At 47.8% G+C, this 16254-nt stretch overlaps 2 protein-coding genes across 5 annotated transcripts in view; one reads left to right on the forward strand and one right to left on the reverse strand.

The window, feature by feature from the left end:
• LOC122718864 (atherin-like) overlaps positions 1-5875 on the reverse strand; it is a 163000-nt gene extending 157125 nt beyond the window's left edge. Inside the window, exon 1 of the mRNA XM_043944238.1 lies at positions 5439-5875. Coding sequence (XP_043800173.1) covers positions 5439-5875 — 437 coding nt within the window. The remainder of the gene's footprint in view (positions 1-5438) is intronic.
• The window catches only part of LOC122718703 (homeobox protein cut), a 113194-nt gene continuing 97685 nt past the window's right edge, over positions 746-16254 (forward strand). For 3 of the 4 annotated variants that reach the window (XM_043943966.1, XM_043943968.1, XM_043943969.1), the window contains exons 1-2: positions 746-956; positions 5094-5981. In XM_043943966.1, coding sequence (XP_043799901.1) covers positions 5874-5981 — 108 coding nt within the window. In that variant the 5' untranslated portion in view covers positions 746-956; positions 5094-5873. The remainder of the gene's footprint in view (positions 957-5093; positions 5982-16254) is intronic. The other variant, XM_043943967.1, reaches the window with a different exon arrangement.

Genomic DNA, 16254 nt, shown 5'->3' on the forward strand with positions numbered 1-16254 from the left:
ATATATATATATATATTTTCGTTTGCTCGGTTTATATATATATATATATGGAAGTATAATAGAAATAGATATAATAGAATAGTAGAAATTTGGAGAGAGAAAGAAAAAGAAAGGAAGGAAGGAAGGAAGGAAGGAAAAGTTGTCCATTCTCGCGGTGCGATGGTCCACGAGCGGAGGCAACCCTTCTTTCCGATCAGGCCGTTGAAGTCACCGATACTTCCGATACGCGGCTGATATATAGAACGCGGCGCGTCGTGTCCTCGTGGCGGTTGGCCGTGGGGAAGGGGGAGGAGGGTTGGCCACCCTTTGCGCCCGTTGCGGCAGGTTTTGGAGCGCGGCCGGGGCGCGGCGCCACCGTACAGGCTGCGCGGCGGGCGTCCCTTGGCGCCGCGCGGCCCAACTTTTGTCCAACGTCGCGCCGCACTCGGTCGTGAGACGCTTAGTTTCGCGCGCCGCGATGGGACGCCGCGTATCCATCGCGTAGCCACCGCGTTCCATCGCGTAGGGAAAGAAAAAAAGGAGAGAAAGAAAAAGAGGAAGAAAACGTTGCGTTTCCCCTTCCGTCGAACGCGCGACATCACCGTTTCCTCGTCGAGGAGGAGGAGGAGGGGGAAGGCAGGGACATAGGGGGGGAGCCTGGCCGCTCGGCCGACAACGTGGACAATAGTTTCGCCGGGGTGGAAAAGTGCGTGGCTGGAGGGATGACTGCGAGGGCTGCAGGAGGCGAGCGTTCGAGTTAGTCTCGGGCAGAACACAGGCCCAGCAGGATCTACGTTCACGCGGCCGCTGCGCCTCGTACCGCACGTATCACCGCTCGTATACACCTCGCGCGTGCAAGGAAGGAATTTCCATCTCTCGTTCCTTTTTTTTTTTTTTGTCTTTTTCTTTTCTCCCTTCGCGAGTGAGGGAAGAGCGGAGAAACAGGAGGAGGAGAAAAGCTTTCGAACAGTGCGCAGGTGATTGTTTGTGCCTTATATTATTTTTCCTTTTCTCTCTTCTTTCTTTTTTCCTCTTTTTCTCTTTTTTACGATTGTGACGCGCGCGCGCGCGTGTGTGTGTGCTCTTGTGCGTCCCCCTCCCGATCTTTAATCCTCGCGATTCGGGAATAAATAGATAGATAAATAGATAGATATGGGAATCGGTACGAAGAGTTGTTTCTTCTCTGATCGAAGGGAGGGAAAAAAAGGATTCGTTTGTGGTGATGACAGTGGTGGTGGTGGTGGTGGTGGTGATGCTGGTGGTGATGGTGGAGGTGGTGATGTTGATGATGGTGGTGGTGGTGGTTGTTGTCGTCGTCGTCGAGTGGTGGAGAAGCAAAAGCGCGTCCGTTGGCAGCCCTTTGATCGCGATCCTGTACCGCGGTGGTATCTCTTGACGCGCACGCACGTGCAGCCCTGCCTCTTCGGATTATCTGAAAGCCGAAACGCGACCGGCTCGAACGTGACCATTGGACGGATTCCTGATCGTCGCCCGGTCGACTCTATCTCGACCGGTCAACCAACTCTCTGTGGCCCGGCCGCAGAGAGAGAGAAAAAGGCGAGAACCCGAGAACCGGAGTGATAGCGGTGACTGGCTGACTAGCTCGAATCTAGCCAACCGTTTCTTCGGGCCAACCGAGAGAGAGAGAGAGAGAGAGAGAGAGTTGATCGAAACCCCGAGAAACACCGTGAAAACACACTCTGTCCTTCTCTTCTTCTTCTTCTTCTTCAACGACAGTAAAAACCTCGTCCATAATCTTTCCCTATTTTTGAAAATATAACTTCGAAAATTTCCTCCCTCGGCGAGAAAAAGATTTTTGGAAAATTCGGTGGATCGACGGTAAATGACGATGTAAAACCGAAAGAAGTCTCTCTCTCTCTCTCTCTCTCGTCCNCTTCGAAAATTTCCTCCCTCGGCGAGAAAAAGATTTTTGGAAAATTCGGTGGATCGACGATGTAAATGACGATGTAAAACCGAAAGAAGTCTCTCTCTCTCTCTCTCGTTCGAAAGAATAATATTCCTTCCGGGATCCGTCTCTCGACGACAGTCGCTGGAGCCAAAAAAAAAAAAAAAAAGAAAAAAAGAAACATCGAGATCACCTCGAGATTTCGAAGAAAAGCGGGGGGAGGGGGAAATTTCGATCTCTCTCGATTGTTCTTATCCGAGGCGGGGGAGAGAGAGAGAGAGAGAAAAAATAGAAGAGGAGGAGGAAGAAGAATATCCGCGATGTCCCTGAGCGCGGCTCTTGAACTTAGAGAAGCGCATCCTTCGCTCGCCGGAAGATATTGTTACAATCGCCCTCGAACAGCGTCGCGTTGCTTGCCGAACGGGGGTCGCGACGCGAGGGGGCCGCGGGGGCTGCCGTTTATCGTCGACCAGAGTATATTGAGTAGCGTGCGACCGCGCGAAGAAAGTGAGTCCCGTTGCTGCGAGCAGCGAAATTCCACGCCGCTCATCGAGGCCCCTCATCGAACACGGAGTGACAACACGGGGTACAACGCACCGTCCTCCTCCATCCTCCTCGCTCTCTCGAAATTCTTCCTCGGGGGACGAGATCGGTGGCTAAGACCGGGTGCGCGTATTGTACGCGCGTTCCCGCGCAGTGTGACGTGAGCTAGTAACATTTGGACGATTCTATGGAAGAGTGGGTTTCGTTTGTGGAAAAGACGAATATGTAATATAATCGAAGCAGTGAGTTTAATTTTATCGAGGAAGGAGGAGGAAGAGGAAGAAGGTTATTCATAAGGTTTCAAGAATCTCTTTATCCGTTCGATTTCCATTGGAACGAAGACGAGGTGGACTAAGAAGAGGAGGAGAAGGAGGAGGAGGAGGAGGAGGAAGAAGCGCGATGGCGATGCACGCCGCGGCTCGCGTGTACGCGCGCGCCGGCCCGCGCGTTGACAAACTAATCCCCGCGTTATATCGGGTGATCGTGAAGCACGCGGTGACAAGCCGGCGGTATTTTCGTGGACGAATTTTCGGGGCGCGCCAATTCTTTTCCGACCTCGACTCGAGAGCCGAGCTCGGGCCGAGGAAAATGTGAGCAAATTTCGAGAAGTTTCCACGCTTTCTCGGACGTCTTCGGTCGGTTTCGAGTCTATAATCTTCGCGCCGTTCAATTTGGATAGAAAAATATTCGAGGAACGAACGAATCGATCTTCGGTACAACTATTGCACTTCGTACGAGTTTTCGTTGATTTCGAACGAAACTCGATCGCGTTTCTCGCTGACCGAAGAGAAAAAAACGAGGAAAAAAGCACGAGGAGTCGAGAAGAGAGATCGATGATCCCGCGTCAAGGGGGAATCGATAGAGAAGGCAACAGCAACAAGTACGAGGCGTTGGTGGCACGAATCGAGTTACCAGTTGTTTTCGTTTCCACGTCAACAGCGACTATCATCCACCAACGATGATTAACTCGTGTAACCGGCGAGCGAACGCCGCGCAAAATTAAAGTTGCATTATCCGAGGAAACCGGCGCCGGTTAACTCGACTGTCACGAAGTGTGCTTAACACGGTAAACGCGGATTAACGCGTTCGCCCGAAGCTATGCGTCTTCCGCTTCGACAACATCTCCTTCGATTTTTCCTTCCATCCGGTCTCTAACGATCTCTGATGCGCTAATAATTCAATCGAGTCGAAAGATTACGTGAATTTTCGTGAACACGCGAGTGGATAGATCGAGTTCGAGTTCGATATTTATAAGCTTATAAGTTTCTTCCATTCGTTCGGAAGAGAATTACCTTTTCAACGCGATCGTTTTAATCCCATAAACGAAAAGGGAATGATCGAATTGGAATGATAAAGGAGAGGACACCGTGTAATCAAAGTTGCTCGCGCGTCGTCGAGATTCCCGAAAACCACGAATTCCGTCGTAGTAAGCAAAAGTCGCCGAGAAACTATTTGGTTGGGAAACTTCGTATAAACCGCACGTAAGAAGTTGGAATAAATTCTACTGTTCTATCGAAACTTGGAGGGGGGGGAGAACGAGTAGTCGCTTCTGAAACGATTCTTTCTCTTTTTTTTTTTTTTTTTGAAAAATCTCCGATTGCGAGGCTGGGCTGACGCGTTCGTGCCGTACGAAATTGCCGTCGATTCCGAAGAAGAAACGCGAGGGGGAACGCGAGCTCGAATTCGTTTCGATTCCTTTCGCCGTTAAATAGTTGGATGACGATGTCGTGAGAAGAAAGTTCGTATTCTTCTTCGTAACAAGGAGGGGTATCGTTCGAAGGAAAATGCGACGATAAATAAATGGCTCGAAGGCGAAGAGAACGAAAAAAGCGACATTTTCGTCGATTTGGCGGCGAAGGGGGTCGAGGAGAGAGAAAGAGAGAGAGAGAGAGAGAGAGAGAGAGAGAGAGAGAGAGAGAAGAGAAGAGAAAAAGAAAAGAGAGAGAGAAAAGGAGAGCGCCGTTTCTCTCGGTGGCGAGAGGGGTCAAGCTGGACGCCCCTTGTGGAGGAACCCCCCCTTGTGGAAACTCGATCCACACACGCTTCCTCTCTCCCTCCCTTCCACCCTCCTTCCGTACCTCCCTCCACCTTTCTCCACGTTCGAGAACGTCGTACGAAAATCGTAACGGCGCTCGCGACAAAGGTAACGCTCGGTCACCAACGAGCAATCGAAGGGTTACTGTCTGCGGGACGAGAGAGAAAGAGAGAGAGAGGAGAAGGGGCGGGAGGACGGTGACGAGGGGGGTTTGGAGGGTGGAGGGTGGCTGGAAAATAAGAAACACAGATACAAAGAGGAGAAGAGGGAGAGAGGGAGAGAGAGACGCCGGGAGAAAAAGAGGAAAGAAGAAAAAGAAGGGAAGCGAGGATCGGCAGGGGTTGGAGAAAAGGGCGGTCGGGGAGCTGAAAATACGAGATCCGCTCTGGTAGGGACCACCTAGCCAGCCTCCGGTCCTTTCCGCGGCGTCTCCCTCCTTCGCGCAGCTTATCCCCACCGAGGCGACGCTCTCCTCTGAACGTGTGAGCCGGGGAGGGTAGTGGGGGGAGCGGGCGGCGCGCGATTGGCCGGCCGGTGGGCCGGCCGGCCCCCACCACGCCACCTCGGCCCCGCCCGACCCCCTCCACCAGGCGTGCACCTCCTCCAGACATCGCATCGGTCGTTCGGTAGCTCTTAGTTTCAGGTTAGGAGCCTGCTAGGACGGGTCTCGTACTCTCTCTTCCTGAGGTCAGCCGAGACGAGTCGAGACGAGACGGGACGGAACGGAACGGGACGAGACGAGGCGAGGCGAGGCGAGGCGAGGGAAAAAAACGAGCGGAGCCAGTGAAGTGTGACCGCGTGCAGTGCATGTTCGTCGGGTTTTTCCGCGCGAGTGTGGGTGTGATGCCGCCGGGAGAAGCGCAGAGAGAGCAGCAACATCAGCAGCGGGCAGCCTGACGTCCGGCTTGAGAAAAAAGAAAGAGCCAGGAGAGATTCGAAGATATCCGGTGGTATCCCTCCCGAGGCGAGGGAGACCAGGGAGGCGGCGACGAGCGCGTCGATGACTTTGGTGAACTCGGGAAGGACATTGTGCGATTTCGTGTGACCGTGGGGCCAGTGTGTGGTGCGACGACGGGTCGAGTGTGTTCCGGGACAGTGTCCGGGACTAAGGAACAGGGAGAGACGGTAGCGACGGGCCCGCCGGCCGAGGCGTGCGCCCCAGGAGGCGTCGGCGGCGCCGGCAAACCAAGGGGAACAGTTTCGGCCTCGGCGGAGAAGCTCGAAGCCGTCAAAGTGGCTTCGTCACTGGGCCTCCAGGGGCCATCAGCGCCGATAGGGGCCCAACTACTGGCTACTGCCGGTTCGGAGGATGCACCGTCCGTGTACCACGCGAATCTGCTAGCCAGCAGCAACGCGTCCGTGCTCCAACAGCCCGTTCTAGCGAGCCTGAACACGCCGGCACTGGCCAGCATGCAGGCCTCTGCGGAGGCCAACTCGCTGGACATTCAGGCCATGCAGTCCATGGACTGGCTGTTCAAGAAGGAGCGTATATACCTGCTCGCCCAGTTCTGGCAACAGGTAAGTAGTAAGTGCCGGATAACGATGTGCGTTGTATCATCGCGTGTGTGTCCTCTCTTTCTCTTTCTCTCTTCTTTCTCTCTCTCTCTCTCTCTCTCTCTTTACCCGCGTGTGCACCCTTCCCAGTGTCGGGAAACGGATAATCGCGACCCTCTGCACCCTCGGCCCGATTCTCGCTCACCCGAGGGAAAACGACACAGTCCCCGCGGCTACACCCCGCGGACACTTGTAGCTTCCGGGCCCGGTGGAGCGCGTACAACCCTTCCTCCCGTGTGACCAAGTGACCCAAGTGTACGATCTTTTTCCGATCTCATTCGATTTTCCGTATTCGTAAGCGCGAAAGGTGAAGTTTACGTACGTGCGTACGACTTATTTCTTACGGTTGACTGAATTGTTGGCCAAATTTTCTCTTCCGACGCGCGAATTCGAAACGCTGTGCTCTTAGAGAGAGAGAAGAGAGAGAGAGAGAGGGGGGGAGAGGGAGAGAGAGAGATCGTGTCGCGGAAATTTGGTGACAATTTGTCCCATTGCTTCTCTCCCCTCGGCCAATCGAATCACGTCTCGCGAGTCTTTCGACCGGTAATTGCTGGTCAGGTTGCCGAGGCCACTTGGCCGAGCCCGAGTTTCAACGAGGGTGCGAGGGTGGCGAAGTTTCCCCGACACTTGCTGTTCGGAGGATAGTTGGGCGATTTAGGGGATGGCTTGACCGACTTGCGGCAAAGTGGCCCACATACAGTGGTTGACAACCTGATTTTCTTTGTGCAGGATTCTCCTCGGAATCCACGTGTGCAATCGAATCGAAAAGTGTCTTTTTTTTTTCTCGCCCGAAATTTCCAATTTGTTTCTTCAACGATGGAGTACAGAATAGCGAGAGATTTCGTTCGATTTTTCGAGAAAACGCGTTGTGCCGGGCACGTTAAATTATTTTCTCTAAAATGAGATGTTAAGAACGTTCAAATAATCTTTTTTTTCTTGCATTCCTGTCGAACTTTAAAAAACGGAAATCGATCTCGAAAAATTACGATTATCGATGATTGGTTTACAAATTTTGCGGGAAAGAGATGTGACAGGAGTGAATGTGCGTGAGCTCGAAAAAGAGCCGGTAATATGAATTTGTAAACAAAGTATATCGTAAATAAGAAGGAGAACTTTTTACAAGTCGTTTCCAATTTCGCATATCTTTGACAGGTATTTTCTGAACGTTATCTACGGAAACGGAACGGAAGCATAATTGCAACAAATTTTCTGACACGATGGTCTTCGACGTTGGTGTGTTAAACGCGTTACGTTTTTTTTATCGGTCAACTTCTTTCGCTACGCAAAACTTGTTTCGCGATTAATTTCTTTGTTTCCCGTGGACTGGGCAGAAATGCGGTTATTATTTATTTATCTTGCTCGCGCCTCGAGTCAGCGAGGAGAGACGTGATCGAAAATTGACAGCTCTGCATATCTCTTGCGATATTTCCTGACGCTTGATTTTTTTCTTCTTCTTCTCCTTCTCCTTCTTCTCCTTCTTCTTCTTTACGATTAATAAACTCGAACTTTTTTTTTCCACACTGTTGAAATTTTCGTCTCTAACCGCAACATCTTATCGAACGCAACGTAATTAATAAATTCACGCGTACGTTCAATTATTTTTTTTTTTTTTTTCAACTTTTACAATTGTTATATACAATAACCCGTATACAACTTGCCTCTATAATTAAATTACAGAGTTGAGTAAATTTTGATAACAAACATTTATCAAACATCGGTCGGCACAATCCTGTGCAATAACGATTAATATTTCCAACAAAACATTACGCGTATACCAGTGTATACACACATAGTGTACGATTAATAACAAAGTGAACAACAATTACGCAATTTCGCTACTTTAATAATCCCTCGAATCGACAAACCGCGTCTCTCATTGACAACAATCCGGATTACACTACGCGTGAAACGAAATGATCCTCGTCGAACGAAAAAAAAAAAAAAAAAGAAAAAATTCCCGAGAAACAAAAAAAAAGGGATTAAGATCAAGATTAAGGATTTAATACTCCTCCTTAATATTAAAGCTCTCTTCCCTCTTTCATCCTCGAATATAAATACTCGATAAAATACTCGAGAATTCGTGGCGGGCACAGGATCACGAGGTAACCGGGTCGGGGCTATCGATGCCGCATAGTTTCATAATTATGCGTATTGATTAGGCCGCGTGGAGAGGTGGTGGTCCTCCGCTCGTCGAATCCTTCGGCGGCGGAGAAAGCCCGTTTATCCGCGAATTTGTGAAACGCGGGGACAATTATATTGGCAAAGCTTGTCGTCACGTCCCCTTTCCCGACTTAATTCGCTCGGACGTAATCGCAAATGGACGCGAATTGCAGAAAAGGTCGGTCGCGTCGGAGGAGGAGGAGGAGGAGGAGGAGGAGGAGGAGGATCGATGAAGCGCTGTATAACCCGCTGACACGTTTCGGAGGAAAGTGAAAACGGCCAACCGTTTCGAACACGAATTTTTCCGTGTGTACAATGCGATATAATGCAAGTTCGATCTTATTCGTCGAGGGATCGGATTCTCGATTCGGGGAGCTCTCTTTAGGCCCGCGAGACGGAGACCGATTCTTTTGTCGAATCGAGTCGACGAATGAGTCAGGCAACGGTTTCGGTTTCTTGGAACGCTGACAGGTCCGCTCCGATGACAGATACATGGTTTTATGATGCGGAGGCGAGCGGTGAGGGGAGACGTGTGGTCTTTTTACTGTATCGTGTATGTATGTATGTATGTATATGTATATATATATATAGACATATCGGAGAGAATAAGATCGCGAAAATTTTTCTTTCTTCTTTTTTTCGTAATTTTCGTAATAATCAGAGATATGACATAACAAGGAGAAAAAAGTAGGGTAGAATCGCTCGACCAAAATCGAAGTAACAAGGACCAAGAGTATAGCAAAATTCGCTACAGCAAGCGCATAATTGGTGAATATCGATTTACCTCGATCGGAAAAGAAATTTTCCAAAAACTCGTGTGAGGAATCGAAATGCGTACGGAACGCACGGATTACTTTATCGACGGCCGATCCCGGAATCGACGTTGAGCGTTCTCGTTAAGAAATTCCACGTCGTCGGTCGTCCGTCAGTCAGGCAAAAATAATGTCTCGCGAGGATTGATTTACGCGGGCAGCCAAAAGCGAGGTCACGCCGGACGACGTTTCCCGATTTTTAACCAACGATCCTTTCCCTCCTCCTCCTCCTCCTCCTCCTCCTTCTCTCCCCTTCCCCAGGTCCGTCGACTTTACGCCGAAGTCGAGCCGGTGATTCAGGCTCGGGAGGGAGGGGGGCGTTGGAAAAATCGGTCGCCGCCAATTATTTAGTCGTCCGCGCGCGAAAGGGACGTAGGGTTAGCCGGTTGACGAACGGCAGAAAATTTCTGGCGTCGGTGGCGAGGAGTGAAACGCGCGTCCGCCCGTGTTTCCACGGAGCGGCCGTGCGCGTGGAACGAGACCACGAAGCGTACTCCCAATTAGGAGCGTGTCGACCGTGAATGGACAAAAGTTTTGCCATCGCTCCGTTTTACCCCCTCCCGCGCCCCCCACCCCGCCGCGCGGCCGCCCGTCCCCACCCGACCGGCCCGATACCGACCCGGTGGTGGGGGGATCCTTGACGCGGTTCCCGAGATCCCCGTGTGGCGGCGACACTTGCCGAGACGCGGAGACGACGCGACGCACGCGGAGACGTGAGTCACGCGTGCTCTCCGATGCCGGTGAGAAGAGCAACCCGAAGCGCGGACAACTCGTTCGCCGGATGCCAAACACAACGACCGATGCCAACGCGCCTTCCCCCCATCTTTCCCCCTTCCCTTTCTCTCTCTCTCTCTCTCTCTCCTTCTCCTTTATTCTTTTTCTCAAAGATCGTCCCTTTCTCTCGAGATCGACGATCTCGTAAACTTATTATTTACTTTACTTACTATATCCATCGTCGTATTTAGGATAGGATAGTGGTTGGATTGGAAAATTTCGATGATGCGGGAAAGAAAGTAGGTTTCTCGAAAGGGCAATTGGGTGGCGAGGCGTGAAAACGGGCCGTATCCCACTGACACGAGGAACTGTATCGGGCGGCGTGTCGGCCTCGAAATAGAATATAGAGGGTTATTTCGGATGCGTCGTCTCGTTGGTCTAGTCCAGGGCTGGTCTAGACCTCCGGGGTTTTACGAGCTGGCGGCAGGCGACACGAGCGCATAGGTGGTGACTAGAATCGAGCGCAGGTGCACACCGTGCCGCGTGTATATTTGCCATTCGTACCCGTCGCCTTATTAAAACGACGGCGTTACCGAACGGCGCAACGACTGTCCAACACCATCACCACTACGACCGTGTCGACTGTAGTGTACACACTACAAGGGGGAAGAACAACGGGGGTGGTTTTGCAGGGGCTGATCGTGCGTTAGGGGTTATGTGACAGGTGTTTTTTGTAATTTATACCATGTCTTCTCTCTCTCTCTCTCTCTCTCTCTCTCTCTTCCTCCTTACCTTTTACTTATCGTGTCATTCGTACAAATTATTGTCATGATTCACGCTAATGCGCTTTGAATGCTATATACGCTCGGCAAAGCGTTGTTGAGTGCCGGTATTTTTCTACGGCTTAAGCGGGGTTACGAGAGAGTCTATTATAGCGATTATGGTAATTGTGGAGATCGTGATATAAAAGATTCTGACTTTTGGCGGATAACTTTGATAAATACGAAAGTAACAAATATATACGTTATATACGTTGTTTAGGTATAAGAATATCTATTTGCAAATCGAACTGTTTATCTTTTACAATGATTTCTCGGTACTGAAATATTCGGTACTGACGATCCGTTTCGAATTGAAACGGGACGACGAAAAGTGGACGGACAACGAGGCGGGTTATTAATTTTCGTGGCCGTTATTTCTGAAATCGGCGGTTTAACTGCCGGTGCCGTACAACTCTCCCGCCAAACAGTGATTCACCCACACTCTAAAAATATCGGGATACACGCATCGCGAAATGCGAGTCTCGTGCGAGCCTTAATGAGCGTTTCTCGGAAATTGTGCACTCGATGGGAAAACGAGAAGATTCTCCGTGGAAACCTTGGACACGTTTCCGTGAAGCGGAATATCTTTTGTCGAAATATCGAAATGCGGGATCGAAATTTCGGAAAAAGCGCACGCGTTGAAACGGGGGATACGGTGCCCGTTAATTTATTCTCGCTCGTTTATATCCCCGTTCCATCGATATTTACAGTTATTTTTCGAAAATTTCACGCAGGGAAATTCCACGTATCTCTTATTCTCGGTAGAATGCGACGCCTTTCAAAAGCGGTTAACGATCGCCTCCGACCAATTTCAGAGAGCGAGCATCCAGATATATATTTTTATTTCCCGATTAATGCACTCCCCTCGACGAGATCTCTTGTTCAGATTGCTTATTATGGATCCGGTTACGTTTTCCAGGTTGCCGAGTCGCTTTTTTTCTCTTCCTTTTTTTTTTTTTTTCAACTTTCTTTCCACGAAAAATTTTACATATTTAAATTTCCAAATTCTTCGAAAATTTTTCGGGGTCAGAGCACTCCATTACTCCTTCCGTAATTCCAAATTTTTTTCTCGTACGAATAAATTTATCATTGCGAATATATATTCAAATTGGCCGGTTTATCAGTCATAATAAACATCTTTTCAAAATTCTATTCGTATTTAACCATCATCGCATATATTTAAAATTTAAAATATCACAAATATATATATACACAGATTCAATGAGAAAAAAAAAAAGATATCAAGTATTGTTTATTATTGCTTCTTTCTCCAACCAAAAAAAAAAAAAAAAAAAAAAAAATTCCACGAAACCAAATCTTTAAAAATCCGCGAGAGTGAACACTATTCACGTTCATCGATTGTACACAGCTTTTCACCTGTTTATTTATTTTTTTTTTTTTCTTTCTTTCTTTCTTTTTCAAGAATCCGGCGGAAGTTTCGAATTTCGCGTCGCGCCAAGCGAGTTAATTATCCCGCGCCCGACCCCTTGAACACCCCATGGATAAGGGTGGAAGGCTCGAGGGTCACTCAGCTACGTGTCGCTAATTCCTACGCCAGGAATCGCAAATTGGCACGCGTGTGCGTGCAACAGATGCGCCGGCCACGCGTGCAACGCAAACCCCGCCACGTTCGGAAATATTTAGAGCTCTCTGTCTCTCTCTCTCTCTCTCTCTGTCTGTCGCTCTCTCCTCCACCCCCATCGCGCGGAGGGAGAGGATAGGAAGGCGCCGCTATTGTGCCCGGCATTCGGTGAAACGAGGAATCGAAAATCGAGCAGCGGATGGATTGTTTTCCATTTTTATTTTTTCGCCTTTATTCTCTCTCTCTTTTTTTTCTTTCTTTTTTTTTTTTTTTTTTTTTTTTTTTGATGTTTCGACTTCCATTTCAATGTCTATCATCTTCGTCCTCCGGGAAAAATTGACATTTTTTTCATGGTTTTGGTCCGAGAGAGATTTCTCCATCGGATACGAATATAACATGTCTTGTTCGCCATAGTTTTGTTCGAAATCGCTGATCCGGAAGTCGAAGCCGTGGCGAGTAACGAATAAACAAAAAAAAAAAAAAAAAAAAAAAAGAAAGAAAGAAAAAAAGAGAAAAACTCGTCTGCCGAGTTGTCGAAACATCGCGTAATTTATTCGCGTTTCTACGATTTCACTAGCGATTACTAATATTATAGGTTGGGCGGTATATATCCGAGCGATAAAAAAACTTGTGGGATTAAATAACCGTCCTCTACAGAACTTCTGTTCTGTTCCTCGACCGTCGTGTCACTGTTTTTCGACAAATTGTAATTGTAGCAAACTGAGCTCGATTCGTAACGGGGAGATAAGCAACAGTCGAATTTAATCGGGGAAGGGAGGGAGGAGGGGGGAATCGTGTTACGATAATTTCATCTTTCGTCTTCTTCGATTCCTTCCCCTTCTTTCTTCCACTTCTTTTTCTTCCCTTTCTTTTTTACTTTTTTATATATATAATCCCGTTCCCCGCACACAGTGGACGAAGTTTATTGTCGTCGTAAATTTTTCCGCGAGCCGCGAGCTCCTCTCCTCGATCGCTAACGTTCGCCCTCCTCTCCTCTCCTCCTTCTCCTCCTCTCCCCTCCCTTCCCCGTGGCGCGCGTTCGGTGACTATTCAAAGGTCGCTTGGAACGGTTCCAAAATTCCGAATCGCATGGGACGACATCGCTGCGATTCCTGCGGCGATTCGAGCTTAAGTGAATCCGGAGTGAGCCGTAAACCGAGGCTAAATAAACTTCGATTTGAGGGAATGACGCCCCGTTTCCATCGGCCGGCCGCGCGATTCTCTTCTTTATCTCGCCAATTTTCTCTCTTTCTCTCTCTCGTCTGCGATGATTATATTATTATTACCGTCGTCGATGATTAGAGATGATTAGAGATAGTCGTCGACGATCTCAATTTCAATTTGGAAAATTTGGGCGTCTTGAAATTTTCGAGTTGCTCGATCGAGAATCAAAATTAGGATTGATTCAGAAAATTTGGAAAAGGGATAGGGTAAGGAGAGTTCTTGAATCTCCGAATTATTATTGGTCGATCGTCACGTGATTTTATCATTATTATTCGTTACATTTCGTGGAAGAATTAAAATTAAAGTTAATTTAAAAATTTGGAAGAGGATGGGAGAAGAGAATTTTATAATTAATAATAATTATAATAATAATAAATAATTATAATAATAATAATTTTATAATTAATAATTTTATAATTAATAAATAAATTCTTCGAATTGTTATTGGTCGATCATCGTACGTTACATTTCGTCGAAGATTAAAATTAAGATTAGTTTAAAAATTTGGAAAAGGATCTTGTTAAATCTCCAAATTATTATTGGTTTATATTTCGTCGAAAATTAAAAATTTAAAAAAGGATAGGACAAGAGTGTCTTAAATCTCCAAATTATTATTGGTCGATCGTCACATTTCGTCGAAAATTAAAAATTTAAAAAAGGATAAGAGCGTCTTAAATCTCCAAATTATTATTGATCGAAGATTAAAATTGAAATTAATTTAAAAATTTTAGAAAAGGATAAGAATAAAACCGTTTTAAATCTCCAATTAATCATTATTATTAATCGATCGTCGAAAATTGAAGAAGCGTTATATATCGATAATCACGATCCAAGAGGATCGAATTCAAATTAAAAATTTCTATCTTTATTATACTTTTTACGATCGATGATGAGAAACGGGAAATCGGTATCGCGACGCGAGCGACATCTCGTTGACCGAACTCGCGCGTGGAAAATTATTTGAAACCTGGCCGGCCGGGTTCAGAGATACGCGACACCGTGCGCGCCAAATTGGTGGCGACACGTCCCGAAATTTAAACGATCTGTCAACAGCACACGCGTCGATTCCTTCTCGTCATCGAGGATGACCAATACCGATGACGGGGTATCGGGCGCCGGGCGTCGCAGAGAGCCGCGGGGGAGGCACCACGTCTGCGTTCTTGCTCCCCGACGCAAGCGCGCCCGGTCCACGCACGAATTTACCTTCGACATGTGCGATTATCGCACGAGGGAGGGAGGGATTATTACCACCGATCGAATCCAACTTTTCGAATCTTCTTTCTTCAATATATCCCCCGATATCTCTCACTCTTTCACACGAATTTGTCAAACAGGAGAGAAAAATTACTTTCCATCCATCGTGTCTTTATTGTTGTATTATTTTCGAAATGCGTTTTAGAGATTGAAATATATATAAGAGAGAGAGAGAGAGAGAGAGAGAGAGAGAGAGAGAGAGAGAGAGAGAGAGAGAAGTGAAATTTATCGTTTCTTATCGACTCGACTCTCATTGTCTCGGCTCGAGAAGGGCCGAGTAGAACCGTTCTTCCTTTATATACACACGTCTCTCCTAGACCGATTTATCTCCGCAACTCCATCCCTTTCTCGGAATTTCTTTATTTCGAGCGTGGCCCTATTCCGATCCCCGATTCCTATCTTTCGAATCTCCATTTCTCGGATCTCCTTTTCAATCCCTTTCTCTCTCTCTCTCTCTTCTGCCCGCGTATATATACGGACCATCTCCCCTTCCCCCCCTCTACTCTCGCCCCGTTTCGCTCATTGTTGCTCCGCCTTTCGTTCGTACGTCGAATAACAGCTATTGAAAATCGTTGATTCATGAATAGTCATCGTATCGCCAATTAGCGGGTCGGATGAATATTCACGGGTGCGACCGACCGTCTATCGTTCACCTATACGCGCTTTGTCACGCGATAACGCTGCTACTCGTCGCCGGGCATGGCGGGAGCGCGCTGCGTTCGAAAACGCCGCGCGCGCCCCCTGCCGCCGCCAACGGAGAAATAAATCAGAATGACGGATTAATCGGTTCGGTTGCTCGTTCGCATATATATATATATATATATGTATATGCGAGTTTCGATCGAGTAATTTTCAAACGTGCCTCCTCTCCGAATAATCGCCGCTAATGGCTCTTCTCTTCTCTCTCCCCCCTCCCATCGAAAACCTGGCCAAATTCACTCGCGATGAAATTACTTACTTAACGAATGGTGATAGATGTCGCTTTGTTCGTATACTACGTATATACGTACGTACAATACGTATATATTCGACGAGTTGTGTTTACACGCTATATAAATATAGAATCGATCTGGACGATCTTTTTGGGAAAGAATGGATATTTGGGATATCGATAATCTTGGACCCGTTTCGAAAGGAGTTAAAGGAATATCGTTAAAGGAATTTTCAAGCGGTATATCTGTAACAACAGATATTATTATTGGACGCAATCGAATCCCCCCGAAACGATTGTTCGGACGGAAGAGCGTTTTGATAAGGGGGCGGAAGTTGGTCGCGGCCCAGCTTTCCTCCGCTGCTGTTGGCCACCGATAACGGCCACCGACGACCGAGCATCGCTTCGTTTCGCGGCAGATTCGGTTTCGATCTATCAATCTCGAGAGGGAGGGAGGGAAGTACGTACATACGCGTAACGTCGTGCTTTGATCTACGAAAGCAATCTTATCGATGCGCATACGATATGCTTCCCTCCACCGTTATGCATATGTATTTCGGCCCCGAGCAGCCTCGAGTAGTCTCTGCGATATTTGCTCGAGTGATTTCGTTACCTTTATACATGGGATAGTATGGGGTAGAGAGGATCGGTTTTATACGATACGATAATTCTCTCCACGAATCCGGAGGCGGGTTTCTTCGCAATCCTTCAATTTCTTTCTTTTTTTTTTTTTTTTTTT

Source organism: Apis laboriosa, unplaced genomic scaffold (genome assembly GCF_014066325.1).
Source record: "Apis laboriosa isolate Shangri-la unplaced genomic scaffold, ASM1406632v1 scaffold68_cov148, whole genome shotgun sequence".
Classification (NCBI taxonomy): Eukaryota; Metazoa; Arthropoda; class Insecta; order Hymenoptera; family Apidae; genus Apis; species Apis laboriosa.